The 21610-nt window shown below is 34.8% G+C and overlaps 1 protein-coding gene across 5 annotated transcripts in view; it reads left to right on the top strand.

Annotated features, from left to right (window-relative positions):
- LNPK (lunapark, ER junction formation factor) overlaps nt 1-21610 on the top strand; it is a 106592-nt gene that overhangs the window by 30230 nt on the left and 54752 nt on the right. For all 5 annotated transcript variants that reach the window (XM_072612387.1, XM_072612391.1, XM_072612389.1 and 2 more), the window contains 2 exons: nt 2105-2163; nt 5628-5668. In XM_072612387.1, the coding sequence (XP_072468488.1) occupies nt 2105-2163; nt 5628-5668 (100 nt within the window). The remainder of the gene's footprint in view (nt 1-2104; nt 2164-5627; nt 5669-21610) is intronic.

Genomic DNA, 21610 nt, shown 5'->3' with positions numbered 1-21610 from the left:
TCTGAATAAAATTGTTAAATTTAACCACTATGTGTCTTGGATTTTGCAGCCTTGGTTGATTCTTTCAATTGGTATTTATTTTCTGTTTTCAGAAGTTCTGGACAATTCTTTTTTATGATTTCCAATATTGTAGTGTTAAGGATTTTTGTCCTGTTGTGTTCTTCTGGGTTGTCTCTATGCATTTTTTGTTTTGCTTGCATAAATATCGTATTTCCTTTTAATGTTATTGTTTTTTGCTTCTCTTCTAAATTTTCCCCTCTCTTCTGTGTTTTTGCATTCCCAATATATTGTTTTTTCTTTTTTTTCTTTTTTTTGGTGAGACTTGCCTTCACAGATTGTAGTTCTACCCATAGTTCAGGTCATAAATTCTGCTTTCATAATTCTCATTTCTCTTTTGAATCCCTAAGGGACAGATCCAGAGGCCATATTTCCTTCTGTTGTTTTCCTGTTTGATTTATTGTTTTGATTTCTGTTTTCCCTGTTGATTTATCTTCTTATGTTCAAAGTCTTAAAGTTTTCTTCTTCCTGAGATTTTTGATAATTTCAGCCTCCCCCCACTTCCCCCTCCCTCCCACCCCCATCTGCAGTTTTCTGTATTTACTCTCTGATTCTGTTATCTCTGATGGTGATTTTCTTTGGGGATTGAATCTCAAGCATCTCAGCTTCCTTTCCACATAGTTCAGTGACCTCCAAGTAATTTTTGGGTTGTTGAAATTGGCCCCGGCTAGATACTGTGCTCTTTGCCTTGACCTTAGGGGAGTGCTATACATTTTCCATTTTCCCCCAGGCCCCAACATTCTCATTCTCTCTCTCTTTCTCTCTCTCTCTTTTTTTTCTCTCTCTCCCTTTCTCTCTCCCTTTCTTTCTCTGTCTCTCTCTCTGTCTCTGTCTCTCTGTCTCTCTGTCTCTCTGTCTCTCTCTCTCTCTCTCTCTCTCTCTCTCTCATTCTGTCCTGTCCCACTCTCTTTGGGTAGTTCGTGGTCATGTTATGGAGTTGTGGCCCCCAGCAGCCTTTTACTCCTAAAGGTCTACTAGCTATCCAGCATTGAGCATATTTCCTCAGTCTGGAACTAGAGTCTCCATGGAAAGAGGGAGAAGGAGGACAGGGAATGGGATTGGTTTGGGTTTTGTTGAAAGTCTTATCAGGGGTTCTTTGGTCTGCTAGTACAGCCTGCCTGTAAGAGGTGGGGAAGGGGGTATTGAGTGAGCTGAGTCAGTGAGTGGCAGTTCATGATTGTTTTTTTTAAGCCATCTTTTGGATTCTGAGTGTCCTAGACCATGGAGACATCTGAAGTTGCTTTATTTTTGGTGCATAATTTCTGTTTTGGAGGCTTTGAGAGGTTGGAGGGATTGAAGGAAATATCTAGTTTACTATCTTGTTGCTCATGTGATCTGGAATTCTCTTTTTGTCCATTTTTATTCATTTTTCTACTTATGTAGTCATAGTGTATATTCCATTCTTCTGGTTCTGCTTTTTTCACTTTGCGTTATTTCCTTCAATTCTGTCAAGACTTTTTTATAGTCCTTCATACTTGTCAGGTTTGATGGCATTATAGTATTCCATTCCATTAATATACTGTGCTTTATTTTGAAGTTCCTATACTGTTGAGCACTTAGGTTGTTTGCAGTTTTTTACAATTATGTATGAAATTTCTGTGAAAATCTTTATACAGATAGTTCTTTTTGGGGGGAATTAACACTTTCATGGTGTATATATATTTCAGTAATGGAATTACAGGTACTTAACCTATATTGAATGGAAGAATATGTATTAGAAGAAAGCTAGGTAAGAACATGGAGTATTATCTTTTTTATACTTCATTGTCTCAGTTTCACCTTAGATATGTTTTTCTAGAGGGAATGTATACTGAGAGGGCTTCTTTTAACAGTAGAAAACTTCTGATTTGACCTTAGGTGGTTTTTTTGACATGGTGTTCCTTTGATTATTATAAAAAAGGGGAAACAAATGTTATCCTTTTGAACTTGGATATCTCTAAATATAAAATATGTGCTTATGTTCTTTTAAGTCTGTAATTATGTTAATATTTATGTTTTTCATCTATCCCAAAGGTAATATTATTTCTAAATTATTTTTCTCTCACAGCATATGGACCATAAGAACAGTACTTATTTTCTTCTTTTCCAAGAGAACAGAAAGAAATAGTAAGTCTGTTTCTCCAACTTTTACAAATAAATTCTTTCTTACAGAAGTTCTAATTTATAACTGAAGTGCCCTATGGTATGTTACATGAGAACTTTAGATTTAGAAATGACATTGTTGAACATTCAATATAAAATAATAACTGGATTTATAATGTGTTAATATTTGTAAAGCTTTTTGATACATAATTGTATTTGATCTTTACAGCTCTGAGGTAAATAGTGCTCTGTGTATAATTATGGCCATTTTACTAATGAACAAACTGAAATGTATGCTAATTAGTCCAAGGAATTTGTTCATGGTCACTGGTACAAGGTCCAGAGAGTATTTGAACCCAAGTCTCTCCTGATTTCAAGTCTAGAAAAACATTTAAATGTCTGTGTATATGATCACATCTTTGGATAAGAATTTTCATTTGCTATATTTCTATGTTGCCTAATGTGCAGGACTTTCTTTAATAAAAAACAACAAGAAACCATTTCCTATAAATTAGGAGAGACAGATAAAAAGAATTTGGTTTAGATCAATAGACTTGACTGTCTTTAGCAAGTAAACTAAATCTGAAAGAATAAAAAATCTGGAATATTTTTACTCTTAAGACTTTTTAAATTGACACCATTATCTCTGATACCATTAATAATCCAATTAGATCTAACCCTATAATCACAGACTGTTAGTTTATATTCAAATCCACTAACCCATTGCAAAATGTATTTTTAATATTTATTCCATTTCTGCATATTTGCATGTCTTAAAAACCACAAATTATTAATAAATGTTTACTACACAGAGTCCTTCATTTTGCTCTTGTTATAAAAATTTCAAACTTGAATCGCTAAAGTTTAAGTGAAGTTAAGGAATGCTTAAGCTGAAATAAATATTTACATGACAACACTATTAGCTAATATAAAGTCAGTAGGGAAACAAAATTTTGGTATCTGTACCTGTTTTTTCATGGGATTCCGGGAAAGGGAGAAGTTTCTTTCAGTGAAGAGGCCATATTGTAGGCATAGGAAAATTTGTAAAGTTCTGAAAGGACTCAAAAGGATACCAGTAGGAATAATATTAGTACTACATGGATGGCATAGACCTGGGTAGGGCACTAGTGTAATCATAACTTCCTTTCTAGCAATTGGAAGACTTTTTTCCCTGTGTACCCTATGTGGATCATGAATTTCATGTATTAAACTATGTAATGACACATGCCTAATTTTGTAAAAAGTCAGGGAGATTTCATTATACAATTAACTCTGAGTACATCTATCATACAAAGCAAAGGATACTTTCATTACCATGCAAAGTAACCTTTGGATATGTTACTTAACCAAAATCCAATAATTTTAGTGCAGATAGATATGTGTTTTGTGGTTTTTATCACATTGATAGAGTCACTATTCTTTGGACAAACCTTTCTAACTAAAGTTTATTTTCCTCATTTGATTGGTAAGAGATAACCATGTTTTCATTAACTACCTGACAGGGCTGTTTTAAGGATCAGTTGCGTTCACAATGAAAGTGTTTTGTAAACTGTAATTTTTGTGTATTTCACAACTTTCTGCTATATACTATAAAAGTACAAAGATATACTTCCTGTCTTTGAAGAGCTTCCGTTGTGATGAGACATAAACATGTTCCTTTCATTTCTTTACCCTTTAAATACAGACATTTTCAATTCAGTCTGTAATTTTTAAAGTAAGTACAGTTATGCCCTTTTTAGGAAAATCCAATACATGAACAATTGAACTTTTAAAATTAGGTAAATCAGGATGATTCATGCTAATAATTCTTTGTTTCTAAAAGGACTTCCATTAATTCACTTAGTGATTTTAAAGTAAGGTTTAAAAAAAATATAATTTTAACTTTTCAAGTTAATATATATTTTATAAAGCAAAGTATTGTATACTTGTAATCCTGCTTGCCTTTTCAGTCTCTTATTTCTTGAGGACTTCTACCATTTTGATCTGTTAGCACTCATATGAGGATTTGATCTTTTGGGTACTTATCCTTTGTACATTGCTTTTTCTAGTTAAAGAAAAAGCCGCATTTCAATAATTTTGTATTTTTGATGAATTTACTTTTTTACAGTAGAATAAACTGTATTTTGTTGCTTTATGCATTCAGTGAGAAAGTCACCTACTCAGAGGTGAGATGAGGCATTTATGGGAATAAGACCAGGTTTGAAAATTATGTTCTTGTCCATTGGACACAGTAAGCATTCACTGTAATACATGCAATTTTACTTATTACAGTATTGATAGTAAGTCGAATTTACATAATAGTTTAAGCTTTACAGAATGCTTCTTCTCAGAGCAACTGTTTGAGATAGGTAGTGTAAGTATTATTATCTGTACTTTGCTCACAGGGAAACTTGAAGCTTACCAAGGTTGTGATGCACAGCTAATGTGTATCTGAGCTGCAGTAGAAACCCAGGTCTCCTGATGCCAAGTCCAGTGTTCTTTATACTACATGAAACTGCCTTAAAATAAATAGTTATCATGGAAAGTAGAATTTTATGGCATTAGCACAGAGACTTCCACATTGTAAACATTTGATAATTGTTGAATTGGTGTTAAAAATGTACATTTATCAAAAAGCATATTAAAAATTATTGTTGTATCTTAGGCATCTTGCTGTTTTAACCTAGGGCTAGTTCTGATTCCATATTTATATACTTATAGATTTAGTTAAATGCAAAGCATTTATTTAATAATGTTTGTTACAAAGGCAACATTTTCTACTTGGGCCTCACCTAATTTCCAACAAGTAATTTCTATCAATAATACAGGTGTCTTTGTTAATTATGACTCTAGTCATTTTTGTTATGGAAAATTGGAGAATTTATATATATTTGAAGAGCTCCATCTGTATTTGAAATTGCCATTTAAAATATTCATTTTGAGAGTATAAATTTAAGTACAATATGAACAGGTAAACTCTGGGAACTTATGACTAATTAATATCCCCTGTCATTTGCCTCCACTATCCTTTAAAAAGTTTTCCCTACTAGTATACAGATCACTAGTTGTAAAACAAGCAAAAAGACATTTTGTATTTTTTTTTGATAGAGGGGGATGTGAAATGTTTAAATTTTTTCCTTTAAAGGGCAGGGAAAGAAATAATAGAAAGTATATATATTTTTCGAAGTACGACTGGGTAGATATACTTTTGTATTTTTTGCTTTACCCATGAAATTTGGGGGAGGCAAATTAGGAAAGAATTTTTTTTTGTTACATGAAGTTTATTTTGTGTTAAAGAATGTTAAAAAGTTAAAAGCTCTTACAAAAGAATTTAGTGGAATGTGGGTGATTTATAGACTTGATGAATTTTTCATCTGTTATATTTAAATATGAGAATTTTTTAATAACTGGTCAATATATAGCATTTAAGATCTTTCCCCTTGTATTTGATATATTTAAGCTTTAAAAATCACTAATGTTGCTTAAATCTTAAAATCTTGTTGTTTCAGATGAAGCACTGGACGATTTAAAGTCACAGAAGAAAAAAATAGTAAGTAAGCTTTTATCAACGTTTTGGACAGATTGACTTCACTAAGACTGCTTTCACATGGAAAGGTCAGAACTGAATGAGTGACTTACAGTGGTTAAGGATTAGTGGCCTTCATAAGTAAGAGTATTCTTTTGGATAGTTAGTTGAATGATAACAGTAAGTGATGAAATTTGCTACTGAGTAATGACGAGTGAATGGGGGAAAGAATAGTTAAGATTTTTGATGTACTAATAGACTATGCTGTTGGTATATGGTCAGAAGTTAAGGTTTAGCCATGAGGGCTCTAATAGGAAAAAGTTTTAGAGGTTTTCATGACATAGATTAAAAAAAAGTCAGGCCTGTGATTTAATCAGTATTGGGAACAGTCCTGTATTGGATTGGTCTAGATGGCCCATGAGGATCCCTGTCATCTCCCAAAATCTGTGATTCTTTGGACTTCCTCTACTAGTGTGAACTGGCACCTTCCCTGAAACTTAGTCTTAGAGAATTTCCTGGGAGCATTTTCAAGTTAATGGACTTGACTGTGGTCTACAGCCAGTATGTGTCAGAGAAATAGCTTGAATCCAGGTCTTCCTGATGCTGAGGCCAGCTCTCTATTATACCACAATGCCTCTCATAGTTCTTACTTAGAAAAGTTTAATTAGTCTCTTTTAATTAATAAATTAGTTTTGTAGTATGGACAGTGGCAGTTGTTAACTATAGTCAACAACTTATTGTAGTTGGTCTGATGAGATAAGATTAGGAAGAAGAAAAAAAACTAAGATAAGAAGGAAACCTGTGGTGGAAATGAGAAGTAATAGCCAAGAGTTAGAAGTGATGACAGTGATTTAAACAAGCCCAGTAATAGGAGTAGGAAGCAAAAGTGAAGAACAAAGATATCCATATACAAAGATTAAGAAGAAACAGAATGGTAGAATAGTTTTGGAAGCATTCAGATTAGGATCAAACAGTTTTGAGATATCTAATAGCCATCGACATCATAGCAAAGTAGGTGCTATTGTTATTTCCATTTTTATAGTTGAGAAAACTGAGGCAAAGAGAGGTTGAGTGACTTCCCTTTGGTCAAAGAGTTACTGAGTATCTGAGACTGGAGTTTGAACTCAGGTCTTCCTGACTGCAGATCCAGCACTCTATCTACTGTGCTATAAGCTACATCTTTTTTTTTCTTTTAAAATATGTTTTTAACATTCTTTTATTCTTAATTTTTTAGTTCCCAGTTCTCTTTTTCGCTCCCACTCTCTCCTCCATCCACTGAGAAGAAAGGCAAGGAGCATATCAGTTACACGTATGAAACCATATAAAACATTTCCATATTAGCCATATTTCCAAAAAAAGCAAGAAAAATAAAGAGATAAAATTATACTTCATTTTGCACTCAGGGTTCATCAATTCTTTCTCTGGAGGTGGATAGCATTTTTTCATCATGAATCCTTTGGAATTGTCTCAGATCATTGTATTGATCAGATAGTCAGGTCATTCATAGTGGATCATCATTACAGCATTGCTGTTTTGGTGTACAATGATCTCCCAGCTCTTCTCACTGCACTTTGCCTCAGTTCAGATCTTGCCATGTTTTACTGAAACCGTTCCCTTGTCATTTCTTATAGCACAAAAGTAGTCCATCACAATCATATACCACAACTTGTTAAGCCATTGCCTGAAGGATAAGCATCCCTTCAATTTCCAATTCTTTGCCACCACAAAAAGAACTGACAATGCATATTTTTTTACATATAGCTCCTTTTCCTTTTTCTTTGATCACTTTGCTATATAGACCTACTAGTGCTGGGTCAAGGGATATTATAGTTTTATAATCCTTTGGCATAGTTCCAAATTGTTCTCCAGAATTATTGGACCAATTACAGTTCTGAACAGTTTATGTGTGCTGTTTTTTCCTCCATTTCCTCCAGCATTTGTCTATTCTAATAGGTATAAGATGGTACTTCAGAGTTGTTTTAATTTGCATTTCTTTAATCAGTAATGATTTAGAGCAATTTTTGCATGTGACTGTAGATATCTTTGATTTCTTCTTCATTAAGTTGCCTGTTCATATCCTTTGACTTCTTATCAGTTGGGAGTGGCTCTTATTTTTATAAATTTGACTCAGTTATATATTCAGTATACATTTGAGAAATGAAGTGTTTGTGAGAGAAACTCTGTAAAATTTTTTTGTAATACTTCATTGTCTGTGCTACCCTTTAGCAAAATGTAGTTTCCCTGATTATCTTTTTTGATTAGGTTTGTTTTTGCTTTTGCTTAGTCCTAGATTATGATTGCTACCCTGCTGAAGAATTTTGCTCCATCCCTTTATTTTAATTCTGTGTGTCTTTAAGTTTTAAGTGTGTCTCTTCTAAACAACATATTGTTGGATTCTGGTTTCTAATCCAGTCTATTATCTGCTTCCATTTTATGGGTGAACTCATCTCATTCGCAGTAATATTTACTAGCTGTGTATTTCCCTCCATCCTATTATCTTCCATTTCTTCTTTTCTCTCTTTTTTATTCTATCCCTCTTCAAGTCTGTTTTGCTTCTAACTACTACTTCCCTTAATCCACCCTCCTCTTTCTCTTATTCCCTTCCTCTCCTATTTTCCTATTGAATATGTTACATTTCTATAAACTACTGAGTATGTGTGTGTGTGTGTGTATCTATCTATCCGTCCATCCATCCATCCATCCATCCATCCATCCATCCATCCATCCATCCATCCATCCATCCATCTATCCATCTGTCTATCTGTCTATCTATCTATCTATCTGTCTATCTGTCTGTCTGTCTGTCTGTCTATCTATCTATCTATCTATCTATCTATCTGTCTGTCTGTCTGTCTGTCTGTCTGTCTGTCTATCTATCTAATTTTCTTACTTATTTGAACTGATTCTAATGAGAGTGATATTCAGGCACTGCCTGCCTGGGGTGGGGTGGGGATGCCATTTTCCCTTGCATTGTAAAAGCTCTTCCTTGTATACCACTTTTATGTGAGAAAAATTTCCCCATTCTGCCTCTTCCTTGTCCCAGTGCATTCCTCTTTCTCCCTCTTCATTTATTTTTTGAGGTCATTCCAACAAAGTCAGCTCATTCCTTTGCCCTCTGTCCATATAAACTCCTTTTAACTTCCTTAATAATGATAAAGATCTTAGTAGTTACATAAATCATCTCTTATAAGAATGCAAATAGTTTAACTTTATTGAGACCCTTATGATTTCATGTTTACCTTCTTATGCTTCCCTTGAGTCTTATTTGAATGTCATATTTTCTATTCAACTGTTCTTTTCATCAGGAATGATTGAAAATCCTCTTTTTCATTAAAAATGTCCATTTTTTTTTTTTTTGTTGAAAGGCTATATCCTGTTTTGCTGGATAGATGATTCTTGGTTGTAATATTAGCGTCTTTGCCTTCTGGAATATCATATTCCAAGCCTCTCTGCTCCATTAACATGGAAAGTGCTTAATTTTGTGCTATCCTGACTGTGGCTCCACAGTATTTGAATTGTTTCTTTCTGAATGTTTGCAATATTTTCTCCTTGACTTGGGAGCTCTGGAATATGGCTATAAATAAAATAGAAATAAATTTGGCTGGGAGTCTTCATTTTGGAATCTCTTTCAGGAGGTGATTGGTGAATTCTTTCAATTTCTGTTTTACTCCCTGGGATCTAAAACATTGGGGCAGTTTTCCTTGATTATTTCTTGAAATATGAAATCTAGGCTCTTTCTTTGATCATGGCTTTCAGGTAGACTAGTAAGTCTTAAATGAGCTCTCCTTGATTTATTTTCCATGTTTTTCCAATGAGATATTTCACATTCTATTTTTTCATTCTTTTGATATTGTTTTATTGATATCTCAAGTTACTAGCTTCCTCTTGCCCAATTCTAGTTTTTAAGGAATTATTTTCTTCAGTGAGTTTTTGAACCTCTTTTTCTATTTGGCCAATTCTGCTTTTTAAGGAGTTCTTTTTTTCAGTATGCTTTTGTACCTCCTTTTCCATTTAATATATTCTGCTTTTTTAAGGTATTATTTTCTCCAGCATTTTTTGTGCCTCTTTTACGAAACTGTTAATCTTCTTTTCATAATTTTCTAGCATGAACTTTTGTTTCTTTTCCAATTTTTTCTATACCAGTCTTATCACTCTCTTTCACTCTTCCAAGAATTCTTGTTGGGCTTGTTATATCCCATTAGCATTTTTCTTCGAGTCTTTTTTGGCAGCTGTTTTCACATTGTTATCTTTTTCTGAGTTTATGTCCAATTTTTTTTGTTGTTTGCTCATTTTCCCAGCTTATTTCTCAACTTTGAACTTTATGTTAAAACTGAACTCTGCTCTCCTTTCCAACCCTAGATCTATGATGCTTCTGTTTGTCCTTTTTTACAATGAAATACTTCTATGTTACATTCATGATTATTTAGGGTTTTACAGTCACATTAAAGATACTTTATACTTTTGCACATTAACTTGGTTTAGGTTTTACGTAATTAAGGTGAATTTATTCTGTTGACCAAGGTCAACTTTATAACCTATATATTGCTATTCACATTAAATAATACAAATTAGATTGAGGTCATGATTTAATTGTATTGTTGGGGTCAATGTCAAATCATGTATTTATATTGAATTGGTACTATAATTTTCTATTTTTAACAACTAAATCTCCTTTGAATTGAGTTCAGAAAATACATCAACTTCTAGATTTTACCCCTGCAGTGTAAACATTTTAGAGAGACTCCAATATACATTTAAAAAAAATTAGACTTAATAAGAACAGGCAAGATGAAATAGTAGTATCCCATAATAACAAGGTGATAAAAATGAAAAGAAAATATAAATGGTTTAGTTTAAGTAGAATTATATTCATAATGAATTAAAATAATTTCCTCTTATGTAGTATATAGGGCTAACTTGTACTGAAGTAGCAAATGAAAAAAGGTATAATGAACTTAGGAGAAAATAGATGTGTTCTGTAGATAATATTCCACCCTTTTCCGTTTCCATTTGTTGGCTATTATTCTGTCAGTTTCTGAAATGCTTTGGACTGCGGGTGTGTTATTGGTAGACTGATTGAACTCTGTATGGTGGGGGAAAGGTAAGAGAATTGAAGATGTGACTTCTTGGAAGAAGAATAGTAGCCTTGTAACTTAGTTCATTTACAACTCTGTTCAGTTCTTTGCCTTTTGCTGAGTACAAATAGTATATAGCATAGCACCAAATTCTTTGCATAAGAATGCCATTCTTGGTCATACTAATTTTCTATTCAGACCCCTTTTCTATCTTTGAAAGAGATATCAGTTGTTTTTTTTTTTTTGTGGGAGGGTATCCTCCATGATTTATTGATCCCTGAGTGATTCCAAATCCTTTGTGAATCTACTTGTATTCATACAAGTAATCTATTACTACTCTTTGGTGTAAAGTGCAAATAGCATGGTATTTATCTTTATTTGTCTTCATGTTGCCTCTTCTCATTTGATGAAACATAATTGTAAGTACTTTAAGTAGAATCTGGAAGAACTAAATATATGGGGGGAAAAAGCTGGCATAAAAGCTTGAATTTTATTTCTCACAAAAAGTAGTTGTTTTGTAGTGTCTTCTGTGGACTATATGAATACATATATAGTCTTCTATTATCTGAATGTAGATTACATGAAAATTTAATCTAGTTTGTTCTTTATCAATAAACATTTATTATGTGAAGATTTTAGTTTCCTGAAGCAAATAAATTCTTATTGTATCTTCGCTATTTTAGTAAGTTCCTTGATTTTGTAATTATTGTCACAAAGTTACCTTTTTGAAGGACAATTAAGAAAAAATTGTGTTGATCTTTGTACTAAGAGGTTTCTTTACTTCTATACAAGACTCAGTCCTTGTACTTAAGGATCGCTGTAGCGGACTAACTCATTTTGTTATGGAGCATGTTTCCTGATCACGATAATAACTGATATTGATGTAGTGCTTTACATACATTATCTTGTTTGAGCCTTACAGCAACTTGGCAAGGTGGTCCTATAAGTCTTATCTCCATTTTACTTATGAGAAAAATGAAGCTTGGAGAGATTAACCAACTTATTTGTGTTTATAGAGCTAATAAATGCCAGGGATGGGATTCAAACTCAGATCATGGTCATCACCAAGTTTTGTGCTTTTTCCATTACTCCAGGCTGCAACTCGTAAGGTACCAACTTTAGATTTTAATCCCAGCGTGAGCCAGAGCTAGTTAATTTTGCCCAGTGCTATGGGAATAGGCTAAAACTCCCTAATCCCTGCTTGTGCCATATGTTGCAAATCATTGGATCCAAGGCAGATCAGAGGACGGTATGAATAAATCTGTTCTCATTCAGAAAAACAAGTCAAGGTGTATTCTATAGTTGTGTTGTAATATTTTAGTTTAAAAGAATAACATTTCTATTGCTACTATTCAGCAATTTTTAGATCCTGTGAAGGATACAAAAGAAGTAAAAAAAACTTCACTATTCTCAAGAGTTTATAGGTTAGTTAGATGAGAAATAGGATACATGCATGATAGAAGAAGGTAGATGACAAGTGCACTATAATGTAGCTCAAAATGTATATTGTAGCCCACATGAGGAAATTAATTTAACTTTCGGAGAAATAAATATCATTAAAGGCTGTTGAGAACTAGCTGAAATGCTTCCCCAGTTTTATAGTACTACATATACATGCATACATACATACATACATACACACATATATATATTTGTGTGTGTGTATGTGTGTGTGTAATTATCTCTTACTTGAATTAAGCTCAGGAGCAAAACAATGAGACCAATCTTTTGGAGTCCTTGACTAAGGTAAGTTAGCAAAATAAAGTAGAGTTAATTATAAAGAAATTAGAACTGGGAAAAGGCCATCAGATTTGGCAATTAATAGATTGCTGGTAATTTTAGAGAGAGTAGTTTTAGTTAGGTGAAGAGGCTAGAAGTCAGATTGCAAAGGTCAGCAAGTAGGTGACTGTATCAACAATACAATAAATTAAATCCTGATTTGTATTTGCAAGTTTCTGAGGTGTAATTGTTCATACTGAAAAGTTAGCAATTGACTCTTGCAAGCTGGCATGAGCTGACTCTAGCACATCTCTATTTGAGCATGTTGGAAGGTAGTAGGATAGTCAAGTAGACTGAAAATTTGAGATATTGTGAATGATCACTGTAGTAATCTGCTGATGGTAATAGGTGGTAATGGGGATCAAAGATATAGAAGAATTGGTCTTGGTGAGCAGAAAGATCACCTCATTGTCAGAAATTGAGGGAAAAGAGGAAATGAGGGGAATGATGTCAAGGATTTTTTTGAGATTGAGAGAATGGGAGAAAATGAGTGCATATCAAATGGTTTCCATTTTCTCCATAAAGTAAGAAAAGGTCTTCAGTTGAGAAATGAGTGTGATATAAGAGGCTTGATGTGACAAGATAAGGTTTACAAAAATTTGTATGAGGTAGGGGATACTGAGGATATAGTTTATAGATTTTAGCAAAACTTTGGATAAAGTATCTCATACTATTCTTAAGGAGAAAACTGAGAGATGTAGGTTAGACTAGGGGTTAAATATGGTTAATGGTTTGTAAAAAATAGTTTTAGCTCATGGGCGATACAAAAATGAGTGGTTGGCCAGTTCTGGCCCATGGACCATAGTTTGCCAGCTCCTGGACTAGGCAAAAATATAATGAAATAGAATCAGAAATAGTTGAATGATCATATTCAAAACATAATTGTTAATGACTCAGTGCTAGCAAGACAAGAGGTCTCCAGGAAGTACTCCAAGGATTTGTGCTTGGCCCTGTGCTAGTTAATATTTGACATTTTTGTCAAACTTAGAGAAAGGTATAGATGTCATGCTATTCAAATTTTCAGGTTACAGAAATCCTGGTAGACTAACCAACACATTGAGAGGATCCAAAAATATCTTGACAGTTTGGAGCATTGGACTGAAAAGAATGAAAGTCAATATAATAGAGTGTGATTTGTAGATATAAAAATCACCTTCACACTACAAGATGCATTGTAAAGGCATGGTTAGCCAACACTTGTTCTGAAAAAAGATATGGGTTCTTTTAGTGCACTACAAACTCTGTGTGAGTCAATGTTATGTGGTAGTCAAAATAAGATAAGTGATATTGGGTTCCATTGATGGAAGTATAGTTTCTAGAAATAGGGAGATAATAGTTCCACTATACGTTGACCTTGTCTGACATCACCTTGAGTATTGTGTTCAGTTCTGGGCACTACAGCATAAGAAAGACGTTGATCGGCTAGAGACTACAACCAGAGTGGTGAATGGCTTTAAGTCCATGAAATGAAGATCTATTAATAGAATGAGGATGTTTAAACTAAAGAAGAGAAGGTCTGGAGAGCAACATGAGAACTTTCTTCAGGTATTTGGAGGTCTGTCCTGTGGAGGAGGGATTAGATTTGTTCTATTTTGACCCAGAGGGCAGAACCAGGAGCACCGGGTAGAAATTGCAAAGAAGGACATTTAGGCTTGATATTATGACAACTTTCTAACAATTTGAATTGTCCAGAAATGGAAGGGACTGCCTTGAGAGATGGTGAGTTCTTCCTCTTTGAAAGTCATAGAACAGAGACTGGATAACTGCTTGTTGGGCATGCTACAGTGGAGATTCTTTTCATGTATGGTGAATTCTACATCATAGATTCCAAAGTGGGTGAGACCATGCCCGGGGAGCACTGGAATGATCCAGGATGATGAGTAGCCTTGGGTGCAATTGTGGGGAGGACGTGGAAACCTAAGGAAAGAAGAGATGAGAAACCATTCATACATATTTCATCTGTTGTGTAACAGAGTTAAAGTCATAGTAATTATATTATTTTTCAAATAAACACACAAAATGAAAATTATAACCTATCAGTGATCAAGTTCACCAACAGGTTTTAACAAGCAAATGTTGGCAGGAGAGTGTGTTGTGCATTTTCAGGAAGTACAGCATACATCAATGGGAATATGTGCATGTACTGACTTGTTTGCAATATGATACATAGTGCAATATTGCATGATCAAAATTTCGGTTTTCAAAAACTCCCAAAATTTACAATAAATTATTAAATTTAAGATGTGTCATTTAAAAAAAATTAGATTTTTAGGGGGCACTGAGTAATTTTTTTTAAAATGAGGGCTGTAGGGCAATTTTCAGAGGAAGAAATTAAAGCTATCTATAATCATATGAAAAAATGCTCTAAATCACTATTGATTAGAGAGATGCAAATCAAAACAACTCTGAGGTACCACATCACACCTATAAGATTGGCAAACATGACAGAACAAGAAAATGATAAATGCTGGAGAGGATGTGGGAGAGTTGGAACACTAATTCATTGTTGGTGGAGCTGCGAGCTCATCCAACCATTCTGGAGAGCAATTTGGAACTATGCCCAAAGGGCTACAAAAATGTGCATACCCTTTGACCCAGCAATATCGCTACTAGGACTATATCCCCAAGAGAGCATAAAAATGGGAAAGGGTCCCACATGTACAAAAATATTTATAGCAGCACTCTATGTAGTTGCCAAAAACTGGAAGTCAAGGGGATGTCCATCAATTGGGGAATGGCTGAATAAATTATGGTATATGAATGTAATGGAGTACTATTGTGCCATAAGAAATGATGAACAAGAAGACTTCAGAGAGGCCTGGAAGGACTTATATGACCTGATGCTGAGTGAAAGGAGCAGAACCAGGAGAACTTTGTGCACAGCAACGACCACAGTGTGTGAGAGTTTTTTCTGGTAGACTTGGATTTTTGTAATAACGCAAAAACTTCTTATAAAAAAAAAAAAAAATCCCAAAGGTGGTTCTCAAGGCAAAATGCCTTCCACACTCAGAGAAAGAAATATGGAAGTCACTCACAAAATGTAGCAGATCATGTTTGTGTATGTGTATGTGTTTGTGTATCATGTTCTGATTTGTTCTACAATTTCTTTCATTTATTTTAGTCTGACTACATAGCATAACTATAGTGAAAATATACTCAATAGGAAAGTATATGTAGAATCTATACAGAATTGTATGCAGTCGTGGGGAGGGAGGGGGGTAGTGGGGGGTAGGTGGGGGGGGGATAAAATCTCAATTGTATGGCAGTGATTGTTAAACATTAAAAAATAAAAAAATAAAATAAAATAAAATGAGGGCTGTAGGAGAGAGGATTCTGGGAAGATGGCAGAATAGGTCAGAAAATTCCAAGCTCTCAAGATTCTTCCCCACAAAAGAGAGAAAATAGCACTTTGAGATGAACAAAATGCTGGTAAAAATAAATAAGAATAAGGGCACAACAGAGCCTTTTTGGGACAATTTGAGAAGATTAGAAGAAAATCCCAGGATGAGGTTTGGTCCCTGTGAAGAGTAAACACCTCCAGGCTAGGGTCCACTTTTAATAACAAGTGGCAAGCCCTAAGTTAGTTGGTTTGAAAGGCTGCTTCAGCTCCAGCCACAGGAACTCTTCCCCTCCCCTTTCCCCCCACAGTGAGGGGAGTTGGCTATTTGAGTTGGGAAGTTTCCCTCAGATGACAAAGAACACCAAAAATAGCTGTGCTGTGAAGAGCAGGGGAGGCAAGAAGGAAAGAGCATATGCCCAGTGAGTGCGGAAGTAGTGGGGCAGAAAAGGCCTGGCTGTGGGCACTTACAGGAGTTTGGAAGTTTGGCTTTGGTTTCAGGCTAGAGGGAAGAACCAAAGATCTGGGGCCAGAGGCACCATTCCCCATACCCCAAAGCTAGAGATGACTACAAAAATTAAGCTACTACCTCAAAAAATGCACAGGCAAAGGAGAAAGAATCCAACCATAGAAAGCTGTTATGGGAATAGAGAAGACCAGGGATCATCTTCAGAGGAGGATATTGAAGTAAAGAAACCCCCATAGAGTAACAACAAGTGGTTACCAAAAAGTATTCATAGAAGATCTTAAAAAAGACTTTAAAAATCAAATGACAGAGATGGAGGAAAAACTAAAAAATAATAATAATCCAAGAAAAACAAGAAGTTTATAAAAGGAAGGTCAACCAATTAGAAAAGGAGATCCAGAATCTTAAGGAAGAAAATGATACTTTGAAATTAGAATTGAGCAAGGCAAAGCCATCAAAATTATAAGAGATCAAGAAATAATTGAACAAAATATGAATAGTGAAAACATGGAAGATAAAGTAAAACATTTTATAAGAAAAACAACAGATCTGGGGAATAAATCAAGAAGAAAAAACATAAGAATAATCAGACTAACTGAAAGCTACAATCAAAAAAAGAATCTTGATACGATAATACAAGAACTAATTCAAGACAATTTTCTTGAAGCATTAAATCAAGGAGGGAAAGAAGAAATAGAAAAAAATCCATTGATCACCATTTAAAAGAGATCTTATAAGGAAAACTCATAGGAATGTCATAGTCTGTTTATTTTTGATATATGTAAAATGCAAAACATATGTTCAAGACTCTTATTTATAATTGAGTAGCTCATAAGAAAGATTGGGGTAAGCCTGAATATGATATGAATTTAAAAAGAAAAACCATTTAGGAATAGCCAAAAAGAGTAATTATTTTGTACAAATGAGGTACAAGAGGAAGAAACAATACAGAGAAATTAGGTGGGGGAGGAGGGCTGGTAGTTCTGGTAGCCTGTTTTTTCCCCCTAATCAATCAATCAATCAATTAAGTAATTTTTTTGTTTTCAACATTCACTTCCACAAGATTTTGAGTTCCAATTCTGATTACCCCTTCTCCCAATCTTCCCTCCCTTCTAAATGCCCCCCCCCATTCTCTTATCCTCTTTCCCTCTATTTTTTTTTTACTTTTTTTTAATTAATTTATTTAGCTTTTAACATTCATTTTCATAAAATTTTGGGTTCCAAATTTTCTCCCCATTTGTCCCCTCCCCCACCCCAAAACACTGAGCATTCTGATTGCCCCTATCACCAATCTGCCCTCTCTTCTATCATCCCTCCCTTCCCTTGTCCCCATCTTCTCTTTTGTCCTGTAGGGCCAGATAACTTTCTATACCCCTTTACCTATATTTCTTATTTCCTAGTAGCGAGAACAGTACTCAACAGTTGATCCTAAAACTTTGAGTTCCAACTTCTCATCATCCCTCCCTCCCCACCCATTCCTTTTGGAAGGCAAGCAATTCAATATAGGCCATATCTGTGTAGTTTTGCAAATGACTTCCATAATTGTTGTGTTGTGTAAGACTAACTATATTTCCCTCCATCCTATCCTGCCCCCCATTGCTTCTATTCTCTCTTTTGATCCTGTCCCTCCCTGAGTGTTGACTTCAAATTGCTCCCTCCTCCCACTGCCCTCCCTTCCATCATCCCCCCCACCCTACTTATCCCCTTCTCCCCCACTTTCCTGTATTGTAAGATAGGTTTTCATACCACCTCTATTTTCTTGTAGGGCAAGATAGATTTCTATACCCCATTGCTTGTATGTCTTATTTCTCAGTGGCATGTAAAAACAGTTTTTAACATTTGTTTTTAAAATTTTCAGTTCCAACTTCTCCCCCTTCCTCCTTCCTCATCTACCCACATTGAGAAGGCAAGCAATTTGATATAGATTATACATGTGTAGTCATGTGAAACACTTCCATAACAGTCATGCTGTGAAAGACTAATGATATTCCACTCCATCCTCTCCTGCCCCCTATGTATTCTATTCTCTCTTTTGACCCTGTCCCTCCTCAACAGTGTTTACTTCTAATTACTCCCTCCTCTTATTTGCCCTCCCTACTTTCATCGCTCCCCCACCACTTATCCCCTTTCCCCCTACTTTCCTGTAGTGATAAGATTAGATTAGATAAGATAGATTTTCATACCAAATTGAGTGTGCATGTTATTCCCTCCTTAAGCCAAATCCAATGAGAGTAAGGTTCATTCTTTTCCTCTCACCTCCCCTTTTTCTCTTCCATTGTAAAAACTTCTTGCCTTTTTTATGTGAGAGATAATTTACCCCATTCTATTTTTCCCTTTCTCCTCCCAATATATTCCTCTCTCACCCCTTAGTTTTATTTTTTTAGATATCATCCATTAATATTCAGCTCACCTTGTGCCTTCTATCTATTTATATGTAAAATCCTTCCAACTACCCTAATACTGAGAAAAGTCTTATGAGTTACAAATATGATCTTTCCATATAGGAATGTAAACAGTTCAACTTTAGTAAGTCCCTTATGATTTCTCTTTCTTGTTTACCTTTTTTTGTGCTTCTCTTGATTCTTGTATTTAAAAGTCAAATCTTCTATTCAGTTCTGGTCAAGAACTGATTCAAGAATACTTGAAAGTCCTTTATTTCATTGAATGACTATTTTTTCCTCTGAAGTATTATACTCAGTTTTGCTTGGTAGGTGATTCTTGGTTTTAATCCTAGCTCCTTTGACCTCTGTAATATCATGTTCCAGATCTTCCTATCCCTTAATATAGAAGCTGCTGGATATTGTATTATCTTGATTGTGTTTCTGCAATACTTGAATTGTTTCTTTCTGGCTACTTGCAATATTTTCTCCTTGACCTGGGAACTCTGGAATTTGGCTGCAATATTCCTAGGAGTTTTCCTTTGGGGATCTCTTTCAGGAGTCAATTGGTGGATTCTTTCAATATCTATTTTACCCTCTGGTTCTAGAATATCAGGGCAGTTTTCCTTGATAATTTCTTGAAAGATGATGTCTAGACTCTTTTTTTGATCATGGCTTTCAGGTAGTCCAATAATTTTTAAATTGCCTTTTCTAGTTCTATTTTTTAGGTCAGTTTTTTTTCTTTTTTCTTTTTATTGATTAATTTTTTTTTAAATTAAATTTATTTATTTAACTTTTCAACATTCATTTCCACAAAATTTTGAGTTCCAAATTTTCTCCCCATTTCTCCCCTCCCTCCACCCCAAAACTCCAAGCATTCTAATTGCCCCTATGACCAATCTGCCCTCTCTTCTAACATCCCTCCCTTCCCTTATCCCCAATCTTCTCTTTTATCCTGTAGGGCAAGATAACTTTCTATACCCCATTATCTGTATTTCTATTTCCTAGTCGCAAGAACTATACTCAACAGAGTTGTTCCTAAAACTTTGAGTTCCAACTTTTCCCCATCTCTCTCTCCCCACCCATTCCCTTTGGGAAGGCAGATAATTCAATATAGGTCATATCTGTGTAGTTTTGCAAATGACTTCTATAATAGGCATGCTGGTCAGTTGTTTTTCAATGAGATATTTCACATTGTCTTCTATTTTTTCTTTCTTTTGGTTTTGTTTTATAATTTCTTGATTTTTCATAAAGTCATTAGCTTCGGTTTGCTCCATTCTAATTTTTAGGGAATTATTTTCTTCATTGAGCTTTTGGACCCCCTTTTCCATTTGGCCAATTCTGCTTTTGGAGTCATTCTTCTCCTCATTGGCCTTTTGAATCTCTTTTGCCATTTGGGTTAGTCTATTTTTTTTATTTTTATTTTTATGTTTCATTTTTTACCACAGTTTATAATAGATAAAACAATTCATACTTTTGGTCAGGTGACACTTCTTTTTAAAGCATTTACAATATGGGCCGCAAAAGAATTTTTTTTAAACATTAACTAACTGAGACACAGCTAACTTCGCAAGCTCTTGACCTAATTATCTCCACAGTATTGCTAAGAATTAAAGGACCCTAACTTATTGTTGTTAGTGTAAATTATAAATTATAGCTTAATTTTAGACTTAACCTTGGGTGTTCCCCTACCAGTAATCTATAATTGAATAGATCTGGTATTAAGCTTGCAAAACCTTTTGACTATAGGAAATTGCCACCAAGACTAGGGACATTGCAGGGGTACAATATCTCCCCAACTTCATGTCAGTTCCAGGTAAGATTAGATTATCCACTTGCATTCAGTCAGGCTTAAGGTCTGCCAGGTGTCAGTGGGGAAATTGAATCAGGAGAATCCTACCTCAGCCCAGGCTGAACAGCCGCTCTCCTACCCTACCCATGAGATCACCTTTTGCAGTTCATACCAGCATCTCATCAGCTTACTGACATCCTGGGTTGGAGGCTCAGATTGTCTTTCTTGCTACCCATACCTGGATTTAGACTCAGAAGAACAGTCACTTAATAGTCCCATAGCATCTAAAAAATGGCAAGTTCCAATAACCAGGTTTCCAATATGATTATTATTTTACTTTGGCTAAGGAACATCTTTTGAGGCAAGTCTTAAGTGGCTTACATGCCTTTCTATACATCTTCTAGTTCCTGATTAAATAGCAATCATAAAATCAAATTTACCATTAAAACCTTAACTTTTCCATCAATGCCAAATTTTACCCAAGGGTACCTTCCTCTAGGAAATTTAGACTGAAATTCTTTTCCCCAAACTAAAGATGTCATTGATTTATTCGCAGTTAGTAATTCAGTCAATTGTTTTAGTAGTAATTGCTTTTACCTCACTTTGTAACATGTCCAATTTTTCTCCCCATCATTCCCTTCCCCCCGCTTCCTAATACCTTGCATTCTGATTACTCCTTCCCTCAGTGTACCCTCCCTTCTATCATACCCCACCCTTCCCTTATCCCCATCTTCTCTCTTTTCTTGTAGGTCAAGATAAATTTCTATATCCCATTCCCTGTAGTTCTTATTTCCTGATTATATGCAATAAAAATTCTCAACATTCGTTTCAAATACTTTGAATTCCAACTTCTCTCCCTCTCCTCCTCCCTCCCCAGCTCCACTGAGAAGGGAAGCAATTCAGTACATACTAAATATGTATTCTTTTGCAAAAGACTTCTATAATAATCATATTGTGTAGTACTAATTATGTTGCCCTCTGTCCTACTCTATTCCCCCTTATTTTTTCCCCTACAATTTACCTTGTCCCTTCTCGAAAGTGTTTATTTCTAGTGACTTCCTTCTCCCATTTGCCCTCCCTTCTAACAATCCCCTCACCCCACTTGTTACCTCTTTTCCTACTTTCCTGTGGTGTGATAT

The sequence above is a fragment of the Notamacropus eugenii genome, chromosome 5 (genome assembly GCF_028372415.1).
Source record: "Notamacropus eugenii isolate mMacEug1 chromosome 5, mMacEug1.pri_v2, whole genome shotgun sequence".
Classification (NCBI taxonomy): Eukaryota; Metazoa; Chordata; class Mammalia; order Diprotodontia; family Macropodidae; genus Notamacropus; species Notamacropus eugenii.
The sequence above is the reverse complement of the archived record's forward strand: the minus strand, read 5'-3'. Positions and strand labels throughout refer to the sequence as shown.